Raw genomic sequence first — 24,320 nt, 5'->3', positions numbered from 1 at the left:
ACTGTTTCTTCCAAATTGTTGCCCCTTTCTTTGAAAAACAAATAATCCCACGGGATATTTGCAATCACGTCAATCTTTGAGTCAAGCAACTGAATCTTCTAAAGAATTCAGAAATAAAGTCTGGGGCTTTTCCCCATATGTGCTCACTCATGCTCCCAACTACCAGCAACAGACTGACGTCAAGCATCACTCCAGCTGTTCATGGGAGGGGGGGGGGTGTTTTGTGGGAAAGTACGTAAACGTTTTACTTTCTTTCTGTTCTTTCCATTAAAAATGTTGTTTACATCAATAAAGATTAATTTAATGCCCAACTGGTGAAGTTATTATGACGCAGTTTAGTCATTTCATTGACGGATGTGAAATATTGAGAAAAAGGTCGGTACAACATGTCCTTATTTGGTACAACAGTTGTTCAGTGGGGCAGACAGTGAAACGCTGAGTTCAGAGAAAAGTCACTTATACTTTCTTTCATGGTTTTCCTTGTAATAAAGACAGGGTGCACAGGCTTTAAAGACACTGGTCACCTTCACTTGGTGTAACTCAATATATGCATAAAAGGCTCTTAGTGGATGATACCTATATGCCTTCATCCTTACGGACTGTGAAGGGGGTAACCAGTGTTTCAGCCCTAGGAGTAGGTGGCATTGGCCCCTGGTGACAATTGATTTGGCTCGGTGGCCAAAATCAGTTAAAGGAACGTTACAGAATTGGTAAGACACAAAAATCGTGAAGATCACAGATTTACATAAAACTAACACGGTCTAATGATAATGATAGGTTAAAACAATCCCTTTAAATATTTCTGTCTGAAATTTCATATTTGATGAGAAATAAATAATCTAATTTCGCGTTTTGAGTTTATCGCTCAGTGAGGGTTTTATTCATTTTTGGTTTGGCATCGATGCATTGCAAAATTTGTAATTGATTTTTCACTATTCTCTCGTGACCCAGATGGCCGATCGATCTCAAACTTCCACACGTTTGTCAGTTTATGTATATTGTGGATTACACAGTGCTTACACTGCCAGCAACTTTTTTGCTAGCAAAACCAATTCTGTAATGTTCCTTTAAGCGTAGCCCCCAAGTGGCCATCCATTGCCTTGTGATTTTAGATGATCTCTCATAAAACAAATTAATAGATAAACAAATAAATTTAAAATTCAAGAGCATATTTTGTCACAACAGGAGAGAAATTCTTAAGCGAAGCGCAAACAGACAAATGCTTGTCAATACTTTTAATAATAACTATGGTAATTTCTGTTAGTAATGGTTTGTGCATTACATTGATGTATAATAACATAAGTGATATAAACAGTAATTACAATATCTAGAATTGGATTTAATATAATATAAGAGTGCAATAATTCATATTTACAATTCTTTCATCCACACTTGCCATCCCTTTTCCTTTTTTTTCCCCCAGTGAATCATGATAAAAAACCTGCATTCTCTGGGAAAAAAATTGTATTTTTTTCCCCTAAATTTTCTTTAATTTTTAAGATTCCTAATTGTGTTACAAGGACATTTGTTCTTCCTCCTTGCGTAACAAAATACAGTGAATTATTTCATGTCACACCTAGTGTAACAACCTGGTAAAATTATCAACAATTGTTGTTGTTTCTTTATGAACTTATTTAAATTCAAAATATGCTTTTGAGCCCATGTGGTAAAAGTATGATCATGTTTAATGTCACACCTGAGTGTCACAATAATTTACCTTTACCCAATTAGTACAATCCATCGCTTTGTGAACAGATTTGAGGAAAACAAGCGATTTTAACAACTAAACATACGCACTAGAATTAATCCAACATCCCAAACATGCATTGGAGATATTGATACAATTGATTATTTTTTATATACAAATATCACAATAAACCAAGAGAAACTGACTGGGTATTTAGACTTTAAATGATTTGGGGTTGACCAAAGACTACTTGACTGGATAGGGATTTGAACCAATGACTGACCTCCCACTCCCACCTCTGGCACTCTACCAACTTAGCTATCTAGCCCTTTGTTAGCATTCGGTAATAGGGAGCTTTTGTTTTCGACGACGAATGGTTCTGCAATGGTAATAAGGTTTATCGTGATTTAGAACCGCATTGCAAGTGGGAAGGAATATGGGGCGGTTTCTATGCAGTTTCTACGACTCGTGCACGCAACGCCTATACCTTTGTGTGGGTTCAGCAGCGCCCTCTCTTGATATTTTGCTATTCGCGATAAACCTTATGATGACATAATTTGTCATCTGCGCGTGCGTTGACTTTGAGGGCAATCATCCCACAATTTCTACATCAGTATTTGGGATGAATCTGCATCGTGGTGAAAACTGACAACGTTTGGCTGAAAACTACTAACGGTCGCTGAACCACCAACATAGGCCAAGGTATAGCTCAGTTGGCAGAGCACCAGCACGTTTCCCAAAGATCTTTTTTTTTGTATTATTTTTTTTATTTGGTTCGTTGGTTCAAATCCAGCCGTAGTATTTTTTCCTTCAGTCGACCCCAAATCATTTTTACACCTACACATACTCTAGCAAATTGTGTTTAAGTGGCAATGGCTGTATTATTTTTAGCATTTGCCTTTGCTGGAGTTGAGATAATTTCTTTAAATAAGGAAACTTTTCAAAATTTGCTTACAGTACCTATTTTTACTGTTGTTTTGTTGTAACGATGATGATTTTTAATTTTTTTTTTGTACATGTCCTTCTTTATTAGTTTTTTTGGGGGGGTCTTTTTTTGTTGGGGGGGGGAGGGAGAACTAGCCACTATGTACACATCTTTTTATCCGATCCTTATTCTGGCTCTTCAAATCTTAAGACACTTGGTTTGTCGATTGGAGGCAACCCTCAAACTCTGCGTTTTTCTTCCAGACGCATTTGCCGTTTGGTCTAGCCCGACAGTAACCGTGATAGTAGTAGCAATCTTCATGGGTCTGTCTGTTGCCGTGCATACAGGTCGTGTCGTCCGGTGTGGTCACGGGGCAGTTACCATAAGCCCAACAGGTTTCAATCTGTAAAGAAAATATTAAAGAAGCAGTGAATAGAGAAAATGAATTCATCATCAAGAAATGTTTAGTACATTGGGTTTGTGTTCTCATAGAGCAAGTTTTAGTACAAATGAACGTCTAAATCTTGTTTTAAAAAATAATGTCTTGAAGTAATGCACTTTTAAATTCCATGTTCATGTTTTAAGGCACTGGACACTGTTGGTAACTACTCGAGTACCTATTGATAGTATAAAACACTGAGAAACGGCATCCTTTAAAGTACCCCCACCCCCAATAGTAATTGATAAGAAGTAATTTCCCACTAAAATATTTTAACTGAGACCTCAGCTTAATTCAAGCATCAGAAAGCACACAACTTTTTTTCTTCCCATTATTCTCTCGCAACTTCGACGACCAATGAGTTCAAATTTTCACAGGTTTGTTATTTTATGCATATATGTCGAGATGCACCAAGTGAGAAGACTGGTCTTTGACAATTACCAAAGGTGTCCAGTGCGTTTAAAAGTTTAAGTGTTGGTGTTCAACCTTACTCGTCAGGTATTCAGTTTTTTCAATCAACATTTATTTCCATATTGGTCAGAAAAGGAAAATAATAAACAAATTAAGTACAATAATCGAAGTCAAAGACAGTCAAGAACAGGTCAAGAAAGAAATTAATGAAAATGAAATGAATTTTGGTTATATAACCAAAAGGGGGCATTTACAGAAGCCAGAAAAGGCTCGTTTTGATATGAAAACCGTGTATTCAAGCTGCGGCAACAGACACTTTTGCCAAATCAAACTGTGTGGATAATCAAGGACAGTGTCCTTGTGCACCATGCTGAGGCTCTCTTGGTGTTCCTTAAATCAATCCCAAATGTTGTTTTGTTGTTTTTGATACATAACCCCGCAAGCCAAAGAAAAAAGAAAAAAAAATTGAAGGTGGAAAGTTTCATCATGATAAGTTATTAGGGCTTGCATCATTTGGGTTAATATGAGCCCTTTATTGATTTGGAAAGTCAGCGGATATTGAACTTATTGTGCAGCATCTATGCCCTGAGTTCCAATGTTACAAGTTGATGTGTTGGTATGGGTGCTAAAATAAAGGATTCAAACTGCCTCTGAGCTACCAGCGATCTTAATCATAATAGTCAGGAATCGCGGTGGTCTAGTTGGTAAGACACTAAGTTGCAAAGGTCGAGGGTTCTCATCCCACCCGAGTTATATGCTTATGATTTCTTTCACAAACTGAGCATACAGTGCTTACACACATCGGTGTAAGGGTCGCTTTTATTACGAATTCGTTGTGTCATGTATTATGTTCATCTGTCCTTTTGTCTGTCTGTCTGGTTGTCTTGTTTTCTTGTCTGTCTGGCCGTTTTTTACAAGCTCATGCTTACTAAAACGGCCCTGTACTCTATTTATTTATTCATGTTTACTCTTACTTAAAGGTATGTTTTGCTTTACTCCGTAATACATGCAAGTGTTGTTATTCTTATATGAGAGTATGGAAATAAATGTCTTCTTGAACTGACAAATTGAAAGGGTAAAAACCAAGAGGCCTTGGTTTTAACATTACCTGGCACTGACTACATCCCCCCATGTAAGCACCATTGATACCTCGACGCTGCATGGTTGTCAACTCTGAGTAGACTTGACGGAACTGGCAGAAATTTAGGAATCCTTTGCCATTCACGACCATCACTGTAAAAAAAAATTGTAAAGTTTGACAAGAATGTTGGTGTAGGGTATAAAGTGAGAAGTTTAAACTCGGACTTAAATGATATCTGATATTCAGTGTTTAAAAATATTCAGTGTTTAAATATAAAGTGATAAAACCACTAGGGAAACTGACCGAGTTATTTTCTTATTTTAAATAGTTTGGGTTTGAATAAAGTAAAGTTAACTGGAGTGGGACTTGAACCAACCTCAAACTTTCAGGATTTGTTACAGGTTGTTTCTCTCTCCCCATTGGCCGAGTGGTTTCCCTCCTACATCGTAAATTATAACTTTCTTATTTATGTTCTCTCCATTGGGTTTTTGGGCTAGGTAGTACACTGGTTAAGTTTGCTTTTCTGAGAGTCCTTGGCTTCACATCCAGAACACATAAATGAAAGTCAGAAGAATGTACGAAAGGGCTTTTACCTGAGAGAACGTACTGCTGTCCTACAGTCAGCCCAGGCACACCACAAGAGTTCTCCGTCGCCGTTGTATTGATGCGTAGTGTGTTCTCACTGCTCCAGAGGGCTTGGTGTTGGTCTCCTTTTTTCACACTCTCAACGCTGATGGAGTAGGCGATGATGTCTGGCTGGCCAAGTCTGATCGGGGAAAGTAATGCTGCTGAGATGAGCTGACTGCTCTCTATTGTACCGACGATGACTGCAATTTGAAACAACAACAACATGCTTTTTGATCAAATGTATTTAACAAGTCTACGAACGAATACTTACCGGTAGAGTCGAATTACTAATTTGCATATTCCCTATGCTGCGAGGCAATAATGCTAAGACTTTCACACACACACAATAGCGCCCTCCACCGTCCTACCCACATCTCCCCACGACATGCCTGCCACGGAGTTGTCCTCTTTTCGATGAGCCTTCTGTCGGGGGGGGGGGGGGGGATTTTACAGGGGCTCGAACTTGGGGGTAAAGTCCACATGACTGTAGGGCTTGCAGCTTGAACAGTTTTACTGGGTGAGAATTTATTTGGCAAGACAAGAATCAATATGAGTTTAACCAAGAAGATCTAATTCACTTGTTTTTGTGTAAGTGTACTTCAATACTTGAAGAAATGAAAGATTACCATCACATTCACAGTCAACATTTGTTTCACCCCAAACAATGAGACTACCAGGCTTGTCCCACGGTGGGTACAGGCCACTACACGGCTTAGGCCTTTGGTCCACCAGTGTTCATTTTGAATCCTAAACAGTGGGTTAAAAATGTCTTTGAAAGCATCTTACCTAAATCTGCTCGGCAAAAGTCTTGTTGCGGATGAGAGGGCATGCAGATGCAGCCATGCACTGCTGGGAGGAGCGATCCCACCATCAATAAGAAAACATAGACTACCGGTCCCCTCATCTTCAAGATGGTCTCTATTATCTCAACCCTGCTTCTCAAAAGATGAAGACGGCAAGAGGTGCTTGAGAACCCTGCTCCTTGAAGATGAACACTTGAAGTGACGCTTGTTGGTCTTGTTGGTTGGGCTTGTGTTACCAGTAACTCACTGATTGCAGACAAACTGAAATCCTTGTCATGTGGTGTTTGGTAATTGGAATGTGAGACCCAAACATTTAGGCTGAAGGTTTTTATAGGAACCACCGCTGATCCTCAGGGTGATCTGCATGTAATGTCACACCTAACTTTCTAGTGCTGTTTTCTTAACTTACCACCCTCCCCCTCTGTATGGTCGTTAAACTGTCTCATTATCAATGTTACATCAAAGTATGGGGTGTCAGAGTAATAGTGATTGATGATTTTTTTAGTAACTTGTGATGGTTAAACAGACTTTATTTTTTAATTAAATAACGGGTTTTGAAGATGTATCGAGGCCAAACAAGTGTTTTGGTCTAACCTTAATTATGATTGGACCAGATGGTGGAGGTTTACAACAAGGATTTTCAGCCCGGAAGGTTTTGGGGAAAAGAGATGGCTCTTGTTTTGGTAAATCCCTGGGGGTTGTATTGCAAAGCACTAAGTCTGACATGCTGTTCTATTTTATTATTGAGTGTCGGATTACAGGTGCGTCTGCAGCTATTCCAGGTAAAATGCAAACTGTTTGGTTTCCGGATTGGCACGGATTGGCACGATTTTTCTTCTTCTAAATTACAGGTGTTGGTGCAACCATTTTTCCTCTATGGTGCAACCTGAACTATCCCAGCTATAAAACCCTGTGTAGGAATGAGGAAATACTGAACTTTGGGGTCATAATGAGACCCTTTTCAGGGTAAAATTTCGAGCACTTCTTTTCACTTAATTTGGCAATTATTTTGTTAAAGGGTCTGCATGCGTTTGGTATGGTGATGACTATACTTTATATGAAAGTTTCTGCAAATAAAAAGTTACTTGGTAAAAAGTACAGCAGCCTTGGGTAGTGTAATGCATTCTGAGAAACTTTTCACTTGGAAAAAGAACTCACAAGCCATTTTCTTATTTTGGTTGCCCCCAAAGCTTGATAAAGTATCATGCAGATCGTCAATGACATCATGTAAGTCAGGTTTCTTGTGTTTTCAAGTGAAAACAGGACCACCTAATTTACTGGTATACAAGCGCTGGTTTTTATTTTTTGCAAAGTGGATTGAAACTATGTGGACAGAATCGAAAGAACCCTCCCAATAAAACCAACATCGTTACACATCTTCGACAAGAATCCAATAGTCTCCTGACGATGACTAGAGCAAGCTAGTTGAAACGTTAATACCAATTTAAGAACTAACTGACTCCACGGTAGTACAGTTAATCACGATCCTATAAGCTAAAGTAGTAGTCCCAGCCTATTTTCTATACCATCCGCCCGGGTAATAGTTAAAAAGTAGGACAGTTCTTTGCAGAACAGAGAAGTCTCCTGAACCCCCGAACATCTACTTCGCGGTAGTAGAATAAAGCAAGACAGTTCTCTAAGAACAAACTCTACCTGGCAAGTAGATAAACACAAGGTGTTAACGCAAACCAAATATATATAAGAATCCAAAAACTTTACAATTACAGGAAACTTCATACAGTGCACATCATTGTATAAAATAATTTTGTTGTGTGTTTTCCACCTAATTCACTGGATGAACATTTCACACGGGATGGTTCTGCAAAGTTGATTGAAACTAGTGGACAAAATTGAAAGAACTCTTCCAACAAAACCAACATCATTACACACCTTCAACAACTACGCAATTACAAGAAACTTCGTACAGTGCACATCATTGTATGAAAGTTTGTTTTGTTCATTGTACTATTTTCGGGTAAACATGAATTTGTTTTTGTATGCGAGCCTAATATAATGAGTTGAACCATATCCTTGTTCCATTGATGAATAGGCTACAACATAAAGCTTTTCAAGCTGTTCTCTGAAATGACACAACTTTCTTTTAAGCAGAAGCCATTTTTCAGAGAATGACATTTCAAACTTGACTTGTCTTTCAAAACTTTTGAAGTAAACTTCACTCTGAGTATTGTTAAAGGCGGCTCCCCTGTGTCAATTACTGTAAGTGACAGTTTATAATGTCAAAGGGGTTTGTGGTTTTCCTGTGGTTTCTGTGGTTTAGTATCAAGGGGGCCTCACCTGATCCTGTGGTTAGAGCTGATGATGTAGTAAGATGATGATAGTTTAGGGGAAAATGGCACCAATCTGTATTAAGGTTATGAATTGGATATGGACCTTTTAAATCACTTCCTACTACCATAGGGGAAATGTGCTACTATAATTTGTTGTAGTCCCTATTTCTGAAGAAAAAATGACCTCCGGGAAAAAGCAAAAGGTCAGGTTCATTGTGTATGATGTACTTTGGAGGGGGAGGGGTGGCTCAGAACCCTAACCACTGTCCCTTTATGAGATAAAAGAAAAGGAAACCTGAATACTGACTTTTACTGTGTACAATCCCATTGCAGAAATAATACTTCCCTTTAACATTTTATCAAAATATAAACAATGCAAAATCATTCTTTCATTTAAAACAACAAACCAAATCTACAGTTTGTATACATATTGGTATTATTTATTCATATACTTTTTTACAAAATAGTATTTTTTTTTATTATAGAATTCATGTATAAAGGTTTAAAGTTTTACTGGAACCTTTTTTGTTTGGTTTGGGGGGGGGGGGGGGGGTGGTGGTTGCATATGAATTTAGGAGCATATTTCTTAAAGGAAGGGCAACACCAGACTGCTATTTCTGATAAATTACTTTCAAATAACCCAATTATCCCCAGCCGTGACACTTCACCATTGCTTCGTCCTTCGGATGGGACGTTAAGCCTTTGGTCCCATGTGTTGTGTAGTGCATGTAAAAGAACCCAGTGCACATTTCGAAAAGAGAAGGGGTTCGCCCCGCTGTTCCTGGTCCGATTGGCAGCAAATTGTGCCACAGCACCTTGTAAAAATATTACATTGTGCTATTAGGATTAGGTCTCATAATTCAAAAACATAGTCCCAAATCTTGCAGGAAATACTGTACGTTAGTTACAGCGCCAGGAGCGTCACTGAGTGACGGACATGTGCGCTATATAAGAAGCCGCAATTATTATTATGAATAACCATATTCCCTTTTGCTTCATGAAATTAATAGCTGTCACCAAGACTCCTTGCACAATCTGGGTCACTTATGATGTCATTGTTTTGTTATGATCAGAGAATGCTGAGAATTTTCCAGGTCATCAGATCAGGAGTTTGTTGAGTTATGTTTTCCAAGTACACAGGATATTCAGAACAGGGAATCAATCAAAGTCGTTAATCTGTCACTGGGACCAATAGAACTGCTTGGTGTGAACCTTGTCTTAAAGGCACTGGACACTGGTTGGTAATGTATATTACTCAAAATGTATATTAGCGTAAAAACTTACTTCGTAATGAGCAATTGAGAGCTGTTGATAGTATAAAACATTGTGAGAAACGACTCCCTTTGAAAATAGGTAGTAGATTTTAAAGGAAGAGGTAATTTCTCACTACAATATTTGAATCTGAGAAAGACTTCAGGTCTGAAGCCTTTCTCATGCATCTGAAAGCACACAAGTTTGCGCAACAATTAAGGGTGTTTTTCTTTCACTATGTTCTTGCAATGACTTTGATGACAAATTGAGCAAAAATTTCTACAGATTTCATTAGTTATTGCATATGTTGGGATACACCAAGTGAGAATACTGGTCTTTGACCAAACTTGTCCAGGGCCTTTGGTACACATTGCCTTCTGATTGGGTGCATTGGCCTATTCAAATGGGTTTTTTTATGAAATGAATATGGCTAGAAAGATGTTTTAAAAGTAGGATAATGATTCACACTAACAATCCTCAAACTTGTATGGTTTGTCTTGTACTATGTGTCTTGTGACCTCACACAGTCTATAATTTGGTGGTGAACAAAATTTGGTTAAACACATTTGGGTTGCTTTGACCAAGGCCCAATTTATGTCTCTACTTACCGACGAATTCTACACTTACTATCACCGTTCTTCGCTTGCAGGGCAAGCACCAAATTTCTGCGCTAGCTGTGTAAGCTAAGAATGCCCAGTATTGTGGAATACGCATGTACGCATGGGCATAAGCCAGACTTTCCTGCTAACTCGAGAAAATAGGCTTGATATAAGCGCAGAACTTCTGCTTCTGCAAGCGCCGATTCTTTACTTACGTTAATCAAAGCAATAAAATTGGGCCCGATGCCTTGTTCCAGTGAGTCGAGTGTAACTGCTACTAGACCCTGACCCTGACGTGAACTTGCTGATACTAGTTGGGTAGATAGGTGAAATATTTGGGGAGATCATGCCTGTGATGATCACGTAATTTGGCACTCAGTCAGAGTATGTCATGAGAAAGATATTTGGCTGCGGACCAATCCATTTCTGTCCAATTTTACACGTCCTGGGGTGGATTTCACAAAGAGTTAGGACTAGTCTTATCTCGACTTAGGACGAGTCTTGAACAACGAGTTACTCGTCCTAACTTTACACTAGCTATGCGTTTTTGATATCTCTTAGGGGGCTCTTTACGAAATCGACCCCTGGTCTGCCATAACTGCGATGCTCCTAATTTAGCCAGATAAACACAAATTTAATGCTTACAATTGTACATATAATCAAAATATATAGAGTACACTACAAAAAACTATTTTAGTCTATTTTTGTACATTAAAATGTTTATTTGTGTAGATTTCTTTTAAAAGCTTTACTGCTTTTTATATACATTTTGTGCTTAAAACTTATTTTGTAAGCGTATATAACAGTCACATTATGTATAGTGCTTTGTCAGCATGAAGTGTTATTATGAGCACTTTCAGAAAAGAGAGATAACAAATAGCAGAACAAAGAGAGAAAACTGAAGAAGAAAAACAAAGTTTTTTTGTGTGTGATCAATATTAGAGTGATGATGATAAGCGCAAGGGTGTTTGTTTTCCCCTTTCATTATTCTCTTGCAACTCCAATGACTCATTGAGTCAAATTGTTCACAGATTTGTTATTTGATGCGTACACGTATGTTGGGATACTCCAAGTGAGAATACTGGTCTTTGGATAACTACCAAAGGTGTTCAGTGCCTTTAAAGACACTGGACACTATTGGTAATTGTCAAAGACCAGTCTTCTCAATTGCTGTCTCTCAACATATGCATAAATAACAAACCTGTGAAAATTTGAGCTCAATCAGTTGTCGAAGTTGCAAGAAAATAATGAAAGAATAAACACCCTTGTCAGATGAAGTTGTGTGCTTTCAGATGCTCGATTACGAGACCTCAAATTCTAAATCTGAGGTCTCGAAATCAAATTCGTGGAAAATTACTTCTTTCTCGAAGAGTACTCCACTTCAGAGGGAGCCATTTCTCACAATGTTTTTTACTACCAACATCTCCCCATTACTTGTAGCAAGTAAGGTTTTATGCTAATTATTATTTTGAGTAATTACCAATAGTGTCTAGTGCCTTTAAAGCAAAAGAATTAAAACAAAGAGCAAGATGGACAGAGTAAGAGAGAGTGAGAGAGAAAGAGATGTGGTCGAAAAAATGGAGTTGGAAAAAGAAGTGTCTTTAAAAACAGGCTTAAGGGTGACGCTGGCGATGTCTCCTAAGCTCACGTGTTACATCAGCACCGGTCTCGGTCAGGCACTGCTTCAAATCTTTGTTCCTCTGCCACTGGCACATGTCGTGTCCTTCTTTTGGCATGCATTTGGAGTGCGTTGCGACGCAGTCGTCCTCTTGGTAACCGATTCCGTGTCTGTCGTAACTGTCGTGGGCCATGTAGGCGCAGGTGTTGTCCGGCATATGGGCGGCACATTGGGGGGAGTGGCATGTTGCAATCTGAAACAGCAATCCAATACAAATAATGAGGTAACTTCTGTTATCCGTCTGAGAACTGAATCTCTGGGAGACGGGAACCTTTATATAAAACTGAATCAAAAAACGCACTTGGTGTCGAATGTCTTGTTATATAAGATTTGAGGCATTGCATGGTGAGGTATCAATATATATTTTGTTTGCGGTAACACCATGTAGAGTTTGTTCTTAGAGAACTGTCTAGCTTTATTCTACTACCGTAGAGGGGGTTCGGGAGACTTCTCAGTTCTTAAAAGAACTGTCCTACTTTTTTAACTATTACCTAGGCAGATGGTAAAGAAAGAAGCTGGGACTACTGCTTTAGCTTATAGGATTGTGATTAACTGTACTACCGCGGAGTCAGTTCTTGGTCTCCGATGTTTCAACTAGCTTGATCTAGTCATCGTCAGGAGACTGACTTGTTGTTTGTTTGTTTTCTCCATTTAGCAAGATGCTCTTGCTCATTTTCACTGGTGTAGTGTTCTAGCAATATTTGGATGAGTTAAACCAGTTTTGGAAGATTGCCACAGGGATTTATTTAAATTTAAAAACAGAAATACGCGGTTTATTAATATATTTTTGTATTTCCGTACAGCATTTTTATTTTGGAACAGCATTTGCAGCGTGCATATCTTGATTTTTTTGTTTTTTTCAGATATCAATAAAAACCACAAGGGAAACTGACTGGGTAAATTTTTTAAAATGATTTTTGGGGTTGATCAAAGAATTGACTGGAGTGGGATTCGAACCAACGACCTCCGGATTACCGCGCCGGCGCTCTACCAACTGAGCTATCTAGCCCTTTGTTGGCGGTGTCCCTATTATTATTATTTTTTAACAAGTTGTTTGAAGAAGGGTAAATGAATGTAAGTAGGTGTGAACATTTGCTTAGTTTGGTGCTTGGCATCAGTTTGAAACATTTAACTTATTTCTAATTCCTCTGGGCAGTAATAAGAAAGTTTGTATTACCTGACATTTGTCGCAGAATTGGCCGTAGTTGCTGCGGAGTCCTTGCTTTTGTCTTTTGGAGACAGTCTTATACTCAAGTACCAAGTCACATCTGCCAATCTGACCCTGGATAGCACCTATAGTCAAAACAAATTAAAGTTAGTACTCTAATTAATACCTCATCATTACGACTATTGTGAATGACCACAAGGATGTGATATTGAATAGCAGAGCTGTCTATCTCCTTTGGGCCATTGGTTTTGGTTATCACTTAATACTGAATGTGATTTTGAAAGGTGCGAAAATCCGATGTTAATATAGCCAGGTCCCAGACAGTGGATGTGATTTTAGTTAACAATTCAGACAGTGGATGTGATTTTAGCAAGGCGCTAACATAGAATGTGATTTTGGAGTTTAATGACTTTAATCCTAGATGTGATTTCTGGCTCGGGTGTGATTTTAGATAATCCCTGACAAAATCACATTATAGCTCTTAAATCACATCTACTGAAATCACATCTCCATTTTAGTAGAGAAATCACATCCAGGCCGTTCATAGTGGAAGTGTCTGGAGGTTGATGGAGCATTTTCGTTTTCTTTGTTCAAGACTCTTCTTTTTATTAATATCTCTACATGGACCGCTATCACAAGAGGGCGGGCTCTCACCATAGACCGCTATCACCCCAAGAACGACTATCACAACACGCTGGTGATGATAGATACTGGTTAAGTTTTTGCTCTGGATTGTGTCAACCAACCAGCTCCATACATAAACTTTTTATTTTATTTGTGGTGGGCTGCAATAGCGCCCTCTCTAGTTGTCATTACAATGAAATTGTTTGTATTTTTTGTATTTTGAGTGGAGCTCTTTAGACTGGGTTTGTTCAACTCCACTAAGTACACTTATCTTTTATGGAAAATTAATTGCAATATAAATCAATTTATTAAGTAGATAGAGGCTACTGAAAACTAAAAGGACAATGAACAAACGGTGATATTACATATAAAACAAAAAGGAGATCGACACATGATAAAAAGCAAAATAATTAGTACAAGTCAAAAGACTAAACTTAAGGTGAACAGAACAAAAGGACAGTAACTGAAAAGGTGTCATAACTTTGCTTGCATGTCTCCTGAGTTAAGATTGACTCTAAGATTGGATCTTTCTAAAGTAAGAAAAGTATGCTTCTGATCTCAATCTTCTTCTTAATTATCGTGTCCACACACACTAGATATTGTGTTTCAGCCCGAACTGAACACAGTTCCTAGCGATATCATTGTAATCTGCAAGGTCCTCAGTTCTGCATTCTAGCTCCAGTGGTAGGGGACATCTCAGGAGGTGCTCCATGGTTTGTGGTCCTGTCTTACATACATTACACAGGTCACGCCTTCAGAGTCTAGCTCACGGAACACTCGTGGGGGACGGAGCGCCGCTGGCCCCCACGAGCCACCACTCCGACAAGAGTGCCTCCGACTCTGCACTTTGCCGTGCTCCCAGAACACCGTCTTTCCACCAAGTCGGGGCCCCGTGCCGGGCCCCCACTGCAGCCGGGCGAGAGCCCCGCAGCCCTCCGATCTGATATCAATTATAAGCCACAAGGGAAACTAACTGGGTAAATGTTAAATGATTTGGGTTGAACAAAGACAAATTGGTTTGGAGTGGCGCTCTACCACCTGAGCTATCTAGCCATATGTTTGCATACCCTACTTTGTCAATGTCCTAATATAATAATAATCTCACAGTTGTCCTGATTGCATACTTTTGACCCCCCTAAAAACCACAAACCAGTTTCCCTCACCTCCTAAAACGTAGGATTTTCCTCTCTTGAGCTCCACACCGCAGAACATTCCTCCCGGATAGAAACTCTTAATCTGAACCTCCTCTCCTTCCCTCATGGAGTCCGTCTTCCCCTCTACCGTCTTGTAGACCTTCTGGATCTTGACGGTGTATAATATCTCGTAGTTCCAGGGTTCTTGGCTCATGATGCTCTTTAGTTCCTCATCGTCTCGACGATGACCTGGCATCGCATCAAGAGGAGGCCAAGATTGTTGTCCGATGTTGTCCTGAAAATCTGTCGCAGGAATGCAAATTTATGTGCCATTTTATCTTCTACTCAACACAAACAGAAATACCTCTGTATATAACATTATATGGGAATGGGATAATTATCGTTGTTTTCTTGGAGATGCTTGCTACAAAATTAACAGAGTGAAATTTTTATAAGCTTTAATGTGATAGTTTCAATGATTTTCAAACTTATTTTCCATTTAATATTAGTGGCTTCTTATCAAGCGCTATTATCCATCACTCAGTGAAACTCAAGGCAATTCAACATACAGTATTTCCTGCTAGGTATGTGGGACTGCGTTTGAATTATGAGACCTACTCATTTTACATAGCACCATATAAAGGTGCTGTGGCACAAAATGCTGCCAATCCTGGGGCGTTTTTGTTTATAACTCTTATCAGATAATCTTATAAAATATAACAAGGGTGCTGCAAGGGGGGGGGGACACTTGTTTAACGAAAACTAAATTACCAGTTCTAGCTAGCCATAAGTTCACCCCCTTGTGCCCCCCCCCCTGCCCCCTTACAGTTTCACTAGAGTTTTTTGGCACTTGTGGATGGGGGTTAAAGGTTTTGATATTAGGTGCAAAGTGAACCCAATTTTTTTTTTTTTTTTTAGCATTGACCTTGAAAGGCCGGATGATGAGCAGTTTGTTTAAATAAGAAGAAAAAAGAAGTTTTTCACAGTTCATACCTATTGCTTTATTATTTGGCTTATCAAAGCATGTACACAAGTTGACTATGCAATAAAGTGACTTTGGTAATACTGGTTCTACAGTTAAGTGGACTGTTGTACTGATAAGACTAGTGTTACTACAGGTAAAAAATAATGTTAACATTAATGGAGTCATTACTTCTTGGTAATCGTTTGAGATAAAATTACAATAAGTTTCAATTACCGTCAGGGTTTGATACGGGATCCGTTTCAGTAACGGCCGCCTCATCTGCTTTGCTTGTGGTCACTGACACTGGCAGGCGATCGGTGGTTGGCTGTGTCGGGGATGTTGCTACGGTATGGTTCTTAACTTCCTTGTCTGGCGTGCTTGTGCGACCACTGGCTGGTGTGTCTGTGGTCGGGTTCGTCACCGTGTCTGTCTCAGTTTCCGGCACCATGTGTGGCTCTGTTGGCAACCTTTGGATCAGCTGCCACTGTAGGGATTCCACTTTGGCACGGACGACTGAAAAAGAGTGAAAATGTTTGTTACATAAAAGACAATTACTGTGCCAAGAAATAACCAAATGATCGCTTTCATCCTGCCTCCGTTTTGCCTCGTCATATTTTTATTTCACTCATGTTCTTTGAGCAGAAAGAGTCATTCGTTGTCCTCATTACAGAAAGAAAACAAATGTTCTGGACCCATTTCATAGAGTCGCTTAAGCAGAAAATATTGCTTAGCAGTTACAAAGCAGATGAGCATGTACATATGGGACCTCAAAATCTAAGTCTGAGGTCTCACAATGTTTTTTACTATCAACAGCTCTCCATTGCTCGTTACCAAGTACGTTTTATGCTCGCAATTATTTTGAGTAATTACCAATAGTGTCCAGTGCCTTTAAGTAATTTTAACTTTTCTATGATTTATCAAAATAACTAAAGTACTTTAAACGTTTTTATCAATGACCTTGAAAAGTTTTATGGAGATTCCCGGGGGGGGGGGGGGGGGGTCTTTCTAGGCTTTTTATGTCTTATAACTCCTTTCTGCTCTGAGCTGACTTGGTCTTAATTGCTGTTGTCTTATGAAATTTCAGCGTCATTACCAAACATACACAAACCCTTTAATGTTGCGTGATAGTGTTGCCACCATGGTTACTTTCCTGGTGTTGTCTTAACCCAGGAGATCAGGCAGGTTTGAAGGTCTCACAAGACCAATAAACTTTACAAATATTGTCAGACTGAAAGAAAATAAATCACCACTAGGCAGTGATTTAAACAACCTTTACTCCCAGCAGTTGAGGCATTTACGCACATGTATTAATCTTACAGGTGTGGAACATGAGAACATGATTAATAAAAGGTGCTATTAATCTTGCTGCCCTTTCAGCCCCTTGGGGTTTTAGAACATAGGGGTGTCACCCCCTGGACCATTGCCAGTTTTCATAGTTGCATCAGTCACAAGATTTCTTTTACAGAGAAAGTCCAAAACATTAAGGCCTTTTTTTCGCCAGGTAATGTTTGACTGATGATGATGTTATTAAAAATAATAAAAAATAAATCAATCATACTGTCATGCCTTTGCCAAGTACAGTGCAAAAAAGGTAGTGTTGGGTTATGTTTGGTCCCAACAATAAATACATTTTTTGCTTGAACTTTTCTATTGCTAATCATTGATGTATTTTTGTTTAGCATATCAAATGAAAGTAGTAACCCCTTGGACTAAAGGAAAATATCTATCAAGTAATATTAACTAACTTGATTTCAATCAATTTTGCGAAATGAAAATGCATTTGACGTTCCTTGCTAGAAATTACGATCAATTTGTTGGCTAACTAAACTTTAATAACTGTCAGTTACGCTTTTCAGATTCAAATTTTGGGGTATAATTATAAAAAAATGACATCTTCACGTAACCACATTAAAGACACTGGATACTATTGGTAATTGTCAAAGACCAGTCCTCTCACTTGGTGTATCTCAACATATGCATAAAATAACAAACCTGTGAAAATTTGAGCTCAATTGGTCGTCGAAGTTGCGAAATAATAATGAAAGGAAAAAACACCCTTGTCACACGAAGTTGTGTGCTTTTAGATGGTTGATTTGAGACCTCAAATTCTAAATCTGAGGTCTCGAAATCAAATTCGTTTCTCACAAAGTTTTATACTATCAACCTCTCCCCATTACTCGTAATCAAGAAAGATTTTATGATAATAATTATTTTGAGTAATAACCAATAGTGTCCACTGCCTTTAAGCGATTATCAAACTTATACCTTCCCTTTAACAAATGTTACTTAACATAAACTTGTTATTTAAAGCCGAAGGGTTAACCTTAAAAATATTTTCAAGATTAAAATTATCCTGTTTTCTTTTTAAGATAACTGTTATCAGATTTCTTTCCTGGTTTTCACATCAACTGTAAACATAGTGTATCTGCAAGAGTTTTCTAGATCTGTGTTTTACGTTATATTTTGTACACACAAGTTCTTTTCAGGGAAAAAGGAGTCGGGAAAACATTGAAACAAATTAAATTGCTTTTCACACTAAATATTGATGACAGTTTTTTTTATAAATAAAAAGATAAGAAGTTGTTGACACAACTATGAATAAGAAGTATGCATTGTTTTATAAAGGCAAAGTAAAACAACATTCTTTCTTTGATTGTTTCAAGCATGTTTACACAAACTATCATCACACATCACACTAGACATTTTATTTTGATTCCAACAAATCCAGCACCTTCATATCGGAGTTTTGTAAAATGCTGATTTGACTGTATTGATTTTGACCCTTTTTGACAGAAGAAAAAGTTTTCAATACAAAATAGTGCTGTTAGTGTTTTGTCAGTGGAGTTTTTCGGACCAATCATCCCCACATTTGCCATAAGTCCAAAAGGTGGGAAGGGGGGGTTGATTTATTTGTCAAACCATAGTGTTGTTATTGTGTCAGTGGAGTTGTTCCGAACCAACTTTAGAATCCTCCTCACACTTGCCATATAACTAAAGTCCAAAATGGCTTCTAAAGTTTGGGGGGTGGGGATTTATTTGTTACAAGTACTCACCATAGAGTGCCCTACAGTAATGCTGCTGAGGATGTAGTGTTGTACATTGACATCCAGAAGCGCTCTCAATGTACGCCATTGCGAAGACTGCAACCAAAATCTGTAATCCAACTCTTGACATCTTGGAGTTCGCTCTCGTTCAAAAGTCAAAACAAAAGTCAAAGGTACAAATAGTTTCCCTGCAACAAGAATGCTCTATGAACTCTGAAGAAAAAAACCTCACAACAAGTTCCCTGCAAATTATGAGAGTTGATTCAGAGGCGAGGATCACTCCTTAGTTTGGGAGAGAACTGTTTGGCCTTTTATAACCGACGACGGTCTTTGTGATTTTAGAAGTATTTACGATTCAACATCCTCAATCCTGGTTGTGTGAGTAACTTCATTGGAACACTCTGAGGTATGGGCTATTATAGCTTTATGGGCCTACCAATAGGAAGTCAGCACATCATATTTGGGTGATTATGGGGTTACATTCAAAGCTAATGTAACGCCACAGGATGTAGACTCAATGACTTTGCTTGTGCCACAGATCTAGTGATGTAATTCAATAAGGGCAGGCTACGGGAAGCGGCATGGTAGGGAAACCTTTCCCATGGTCAGTCCATTAAATGACGTTACTCCCTGTGGGATTTCATAGCCTGCCTTGACATTCATCGATAATTTGTTGTAGGCCTATGCTTTGTTTCTTTGTTTCTTTGATTGTTTGTTTGTTTGTTTGTTTGTTTAGATGATCTTATCATCAAGGAAACTCGGCAAACTCCCAAAAGGGGAATATAAGCGCCAAGTTGACAACCGCCAATCTCTCTCATACAAACATTTAGCGTCTATGAAAGTTAACAATCATCAATAATGCAAGGTGTCCCCCCCCCCTTACCATTCTTGTCAGATCTGTCAAATCCATACAGTGAGGAGAATGAATTATGATGATTCTCAGTCTAGTTCACCAACCCCAAACTCTGGTGTTGTCAGCGGCAGAGTGTGGGTTTGAATCCCGGCTCTTGACACTTGTGCCCTTGAGCAAGGCACTTTACCGTAATTGCTTCGTAACATTTTGGGAGGTAGTGCATTCTGCTCTACCAACCAAGCTCCTAGTTGATGATACCCATGTCTACTACCATTCAGAGTGTGAAGGGGTAACCGTTGTTTCAGCCTCCAGGAGTAGTTGGCAACTGGTATACACATATTGACTGGCAACGAGGTAACTAGTATACGTCTATTCCCACGAGGGACTTTGAGTGACCAGAAGAGGGGCCTATTTCCCGAGGTCGAAGGCTGAGGGAAATAGGCCCCTCTTCTGGTCACTCACAGGCCCTCGTGGGAATAGAGGTATACTAGTTACCGAATTATGCCAGTCAATATAAGTTTTATAACACAGCTCGGTCTTAAATGTCAAATAAGAACGGAAAAAGGAGTTTTGTAGTTGTTGTTCACGGTTCAAGTCAAGAGAGGGCGCTGTTACCGCGGGCACTACTTGCAAAGACTAGTGCCCGCTCTGGTACTATTCCCGCAACACATGCGCGCGCGATCACTAGCCTATAATAGTTCATCCCACGTGACCATGTTTCAGCCAACCAGAATACAGAACACGCAAGAGGTGTGTTAGGCTATAATTGCAATTAAGTTGAGAATCCAAATCAATTGATTGTAGGACTTTGAAGTGGCCGTCCGCGGCCTTGTCTCCAATAAAATTAAAAATAAATTAAACTAATAAATTCTTAAACCTACCAACTAACCATTTCATCCTGATTCAAAGCTTCCCACCCAAACTCCTCCAAGCTAAATCCCACGAATACTCCCACCCCAAATTTGCCCTCCTCCCACACCGTCACCTACACTATCTTCTGTTTGAATGATCAATTTCCCCCCAATGGACAATTCATTACCATGGTTGTGGTAACGTTGTTGATATATTTTGTAACTGTTAATTTCCTTTCCCCAATCTGGTCGCCCACCCTTATTTAATAACTTGAAGGAGTGGAGGCTGTATTTGATAATACATCATACCCAGGATTCACTGAATCCCCATATAACGTTTCGAAAACATCATGGCCATATTAATAAACAGATCACCCCATCCAAAAAAAAGTACAACGACCTCTCGATGACACAAGAACATAATGTATTGTTTGAGTTCCATTGTCATGAACGAATGACATCACTGATACGGACACAATCCTAGATAGGGACATGTTGCATTGTTAGGGTAGGGTTGATAGATATAGTGTTACCACCCCCCCCCCCCCCCCAAGCTATCGTCACCATAATTTGTTACGAACAATAGAGTACATTCCTACAAGCACCACGTAATTTCCTTGACTCAACCTACCCTGACTGTTTGATATGCGTCATATCAGTCGAGAGTACTATATTAATGTAAAGTTCATCGACCCAAACACCGCACGCAATCAGTTTACTACTATAGAGTTTGGTATTGTCGGAAACTTATCAAATAATAAACCACAAGGGAAACTGATTGGGTATGTTTTAAGTGAGTTGGAGTTTAACAAAGAGATTGACTAGAGTGGGACTTGAACCTGCAGCCTTCGGATTAATGTGATGGTGCTAGACCAACTGTTTAGCCCTTATGTTGGTATCTGACCGGCACGCGCCCCCCCCACCTCCCCCGAATAAAGATATTGACAAACATGGGAAATGGCCACTATTACAGCTGACGGACCGCTGACGGCTCGTTAATCTGGACGGGGCGCAGGTTCAAGTCCTGCTCTGGTCAATTTCTGCTAATTTATTCAAAACTGTTAAACTGTGCCATTCCTACATTTGGTTGAACTCTTGTAAAGAGCAATGAATGGCCTTGGCATCATCAGTGCATAAAAAGACAAAGTATTGGCCATTTTTATACAAACTTTATTCAATTGATTTAGTTTTGCCCTCAGCAATAATTATGTGATAAGCACGAGACAAAAAAATGATATAATTTTTTGTTGTATCCCTTTAAATAATTACCTCAGTTATACTTCTATTTGTGCTTGGGTGTTAAGAAAATGAACAAATGGTTTGTTCCGTTGGAAATATGGAGAGGAACTAACCAGAGTTAGCGTATAGAGTCTTTCTCTTTTAACATAGTTCCGTTAAAACAGGATTTCTGTCTGGCGTGTTTTCAGCAAATCAATGTTGTGATTACAAGAAAGCGCTGAATTACATTGCCTTGAGGGTTTTATTTATCCAATGTTTACGTATCACTGGTGGGTCCAGTGACCATGGAGGATACCCACACCAGTAAATCCAACGGAAGTTACAGATACATTTCCTCTGTTAGGGACCATTTAGTATAACAATGTATACAAAAAATTGAAACTGTGCGTGGGTCAAAAAGAAATAACTGAAAATTCGAAAATACAACAAACTTAACTGTACCTATAGCAGAATTTGAACCTTAAACTCATGGATCACTGAACTATAACACAATTAACTGACCTACTAATAAAGTAGCAGAAATAATATTAAAGGCAGTGGACACTATTGGTAATTGTCAAAGACCAGAGTTTTCACGTGGTGTATCTCAACATATGCATAAAATAACAAACCTGTGAAAATTTGAGCTCAATTGGTCATCAGAGATGGGAGGAAATGATGAATTAAAAAACACCCTTGACACACGAAGTTGTGTGCTTTCAGATGCTTGATTTTGAGACCTCAAATTCTAAATCTGAGGTCTTGAAATCAAATTCGTTGAAAATTACTTCTTTCTCAAAAACTACATTACTTCAGAGGGAGCCGTTTCTCACAATGTTTTATATTATAACACCCCTTACCAATATTCTGCCTTTTCATTGGTTTAGAGCGCGTCACATGATATGTCTTAGTTTTGCTAGACCACGGCCGTGTGATAGTGCATCGGTTTGCCGTGCGCTAGTCCGAAAGACTAGCACACGGCGTGCACTACCCAGACGTCCGTTGCGTGTACGAGGATGATAAATTAATAGTCTGTAACCATTTCGGATTACATGACACTACATTAGTAAAGTTTTCGCAATCTGTATTCGCATCATCTGTGGATTGTAGCATTCAGGTCTGTAACTTAATTGTTCAGTTTTTAGAAATGTCTGGGGTGTTATTAAACAAATATTGGCTGCTTTTACTCGTGCAATGGTTTAAACTATGACTCCCTCTGTGATCCCCGGAGCGTTCTATTTTCCCTCAGCTTCGCCTTGGGAAAATAGAACGCTCCGGGGATCACCTCGGGAGTCATAGTTTTAACCATAGCACTCGAAGCAGTCAATATTTATATACTATCAACCTCTCCCCATTACTCGTTACCAAGTAAGGTTTTATGCTAATAATTATCTTGAGTAATTACCAATAGTGTCCACTGCCTTTTAAGACATTTATGATGCACAAAAACATATCCACCCAAGGGGTGCTTAAGGCACTAACAAGAAGAAAAGTTATTACAAATGGCGTGTCATGATGAGGTTTGTTTTCAATTTTGTTTTGAAACTATCAACAGTCCCACATGTCTTCACTGCGTCGTGGAGTTTGTTCCACAAGTGGCAAATGCTCGGGCATCATGTGATCTTTTTTATTTTGGTACTGTCAGAGATAGATCACTGGAAGAGCGGCGACCAGAGCGCGATGGCTTATGGGCGTTGATGAGAGAAGCGATGTATTTAGGATGCATTCTATTACTTTATCACTATCAATGATCTCTAAGAGTTGAGTGTGTCATTTGTCACAAATAACAGAAATAAATTTTTTTAATTTTATTTTGGGAGGAAAACTCCAACTGGGGAAAACCAGAACCAATGGGCAAGGATTATATTATCAAACAAACAAAAGAGGTGGAGCGGGGGATTGTGGCAAACTTTACCAGTCGTGGTTCTGGTTTGGGCGCAAAAATGAGAATGTGTACGTACAATCGTTAATTTTTTTCCCAAAATAGGATATTCCGTTGTTCGCTTATCAGCCTTTTATTGGTTCTAGAACATGTAGAACTGTCTGTATCATGCATGGTCCCTATCAAAGTTCACAATGAAAATAAAGCCACATAACAGATAGTCTTATAGTTCTTAAATGGCAACAAACTTTAGCATCAAGTGAGATGTTGCAAAGAGGGTGTGTCATGCGTGGTCCCTATCAAAGTTCGCAACGAAAATAAAGTTTTGTAACAGATACTCACATGGTGTATCTCAACGCATTAAAATAGCAAACCTGTGAAACAGTTAAACTCAATTGGTCGTTGAAGTTGCGAAGTGTGCTTTCAGATGCTTGATTTCTGGACCTCAAATTCTAATTCTGAGGTCTCTAAATCAAATTGAAATATTTTAGTGGAAAATTACTTCTTTCTCGAAAACTACGTACTTTAGAGGGAGCCGTTGCTAACGATGTTTTACACCATCAACAGCTCTCCATTGCTCGTTACCAAGTAAGTTTTTATGCTTACAATTATTTTTAGTAATTACCAATAGTGTCCAGCCGTCGATTTCACAAAACTCTTCCTAACTTAAGACTAATCTTAGGACTTAGGACGAGTCCCAGCCCTGCACTGTAACATGCAGACCTTAAGATTAATCCTAAGTTAGGAAGTGTTACTCGTCCTAACTCGTGATAAGACGAGTCCTAACTCTTTGT

General features: G+C 38.9%; 2 protein-coding genes and 1 non-coding gene across 3 annotated transcripts; all 3 read right to left on the bottom strand.

Annotated features, from left to right (window-relative positions):
* Positions 1–1,218: 1,218 nt before the first annotated feature.
* LOC117307283 (metalloproteinase inhibitor 3-like) lies at positions 1,219–6,308 on the bottom strand. The gene is made up of 4 exons (XM_033791997.1): positions 5,957–6,308; positions 5,137–5,370; positions 4,571–4,695; positions 1,219–3,015 (listed from the first exon to the last, which is right to left on the bottom strand). Exons 1-4 carry the CDS (start codon positions 6,072–6,074, stop codon positions 2,818–2,820), a joined length of 675 nt encoding a protein of 224 aa, XP_033647888.1. The 5' UTR covers positions 6,075–6,308; the 3' UTR covers positions 1,219–2,817.
* A 5,237-nt stretch (positions 6,309–11,545) lies between these two features.
* LOC117306995 lies at positions 11,546–19,248 on the bottom strand. The gene is made up of 5 exons (XM_033791611.1): positions 18,732–19,248; positions 15,913–16,191; positions 14,745–15,017; positions 12,967–13,082; positions 11,546–11,982 (listed from the first exon to the last, which is right to left on the bottom strand). Exons 1-5 carry the CDS (start codon positions 18,850–18,852, stop codon positions 11,725–11,727), a joined length of 1,047 nt encoding a protein of 348 aa, XP_033647502.1. The 5' UTR covers positions 18,853–19,248; the 3' UTR covers positions 11,546–11,724.
* Positions 12,726–12,798, bottom strand: Trnat-ggu. The gene has a single exon. It is a non-coding gene; the product is annotated as a tRNA-Thr (tRNA).
* Positions 19,249–24,320: the final 5,072 nt, after the last annotated feature.

Source organism: Asterias rubens, chromosome 2 (genome assembly GCF_902459465.1).
Source record: "Asterias rubens chromosome 2, eAstRub1.3, whole genome shotgun sequence".
NCBI lineage: Eukaryota > Metazoa > Echinodermata > Asteroidea > Forcipulatida > Asteriidae > Asterias > Asterias rubens.
This window is presented reverse-complemented; position numbering and strand designations above follow the sequence as displayed.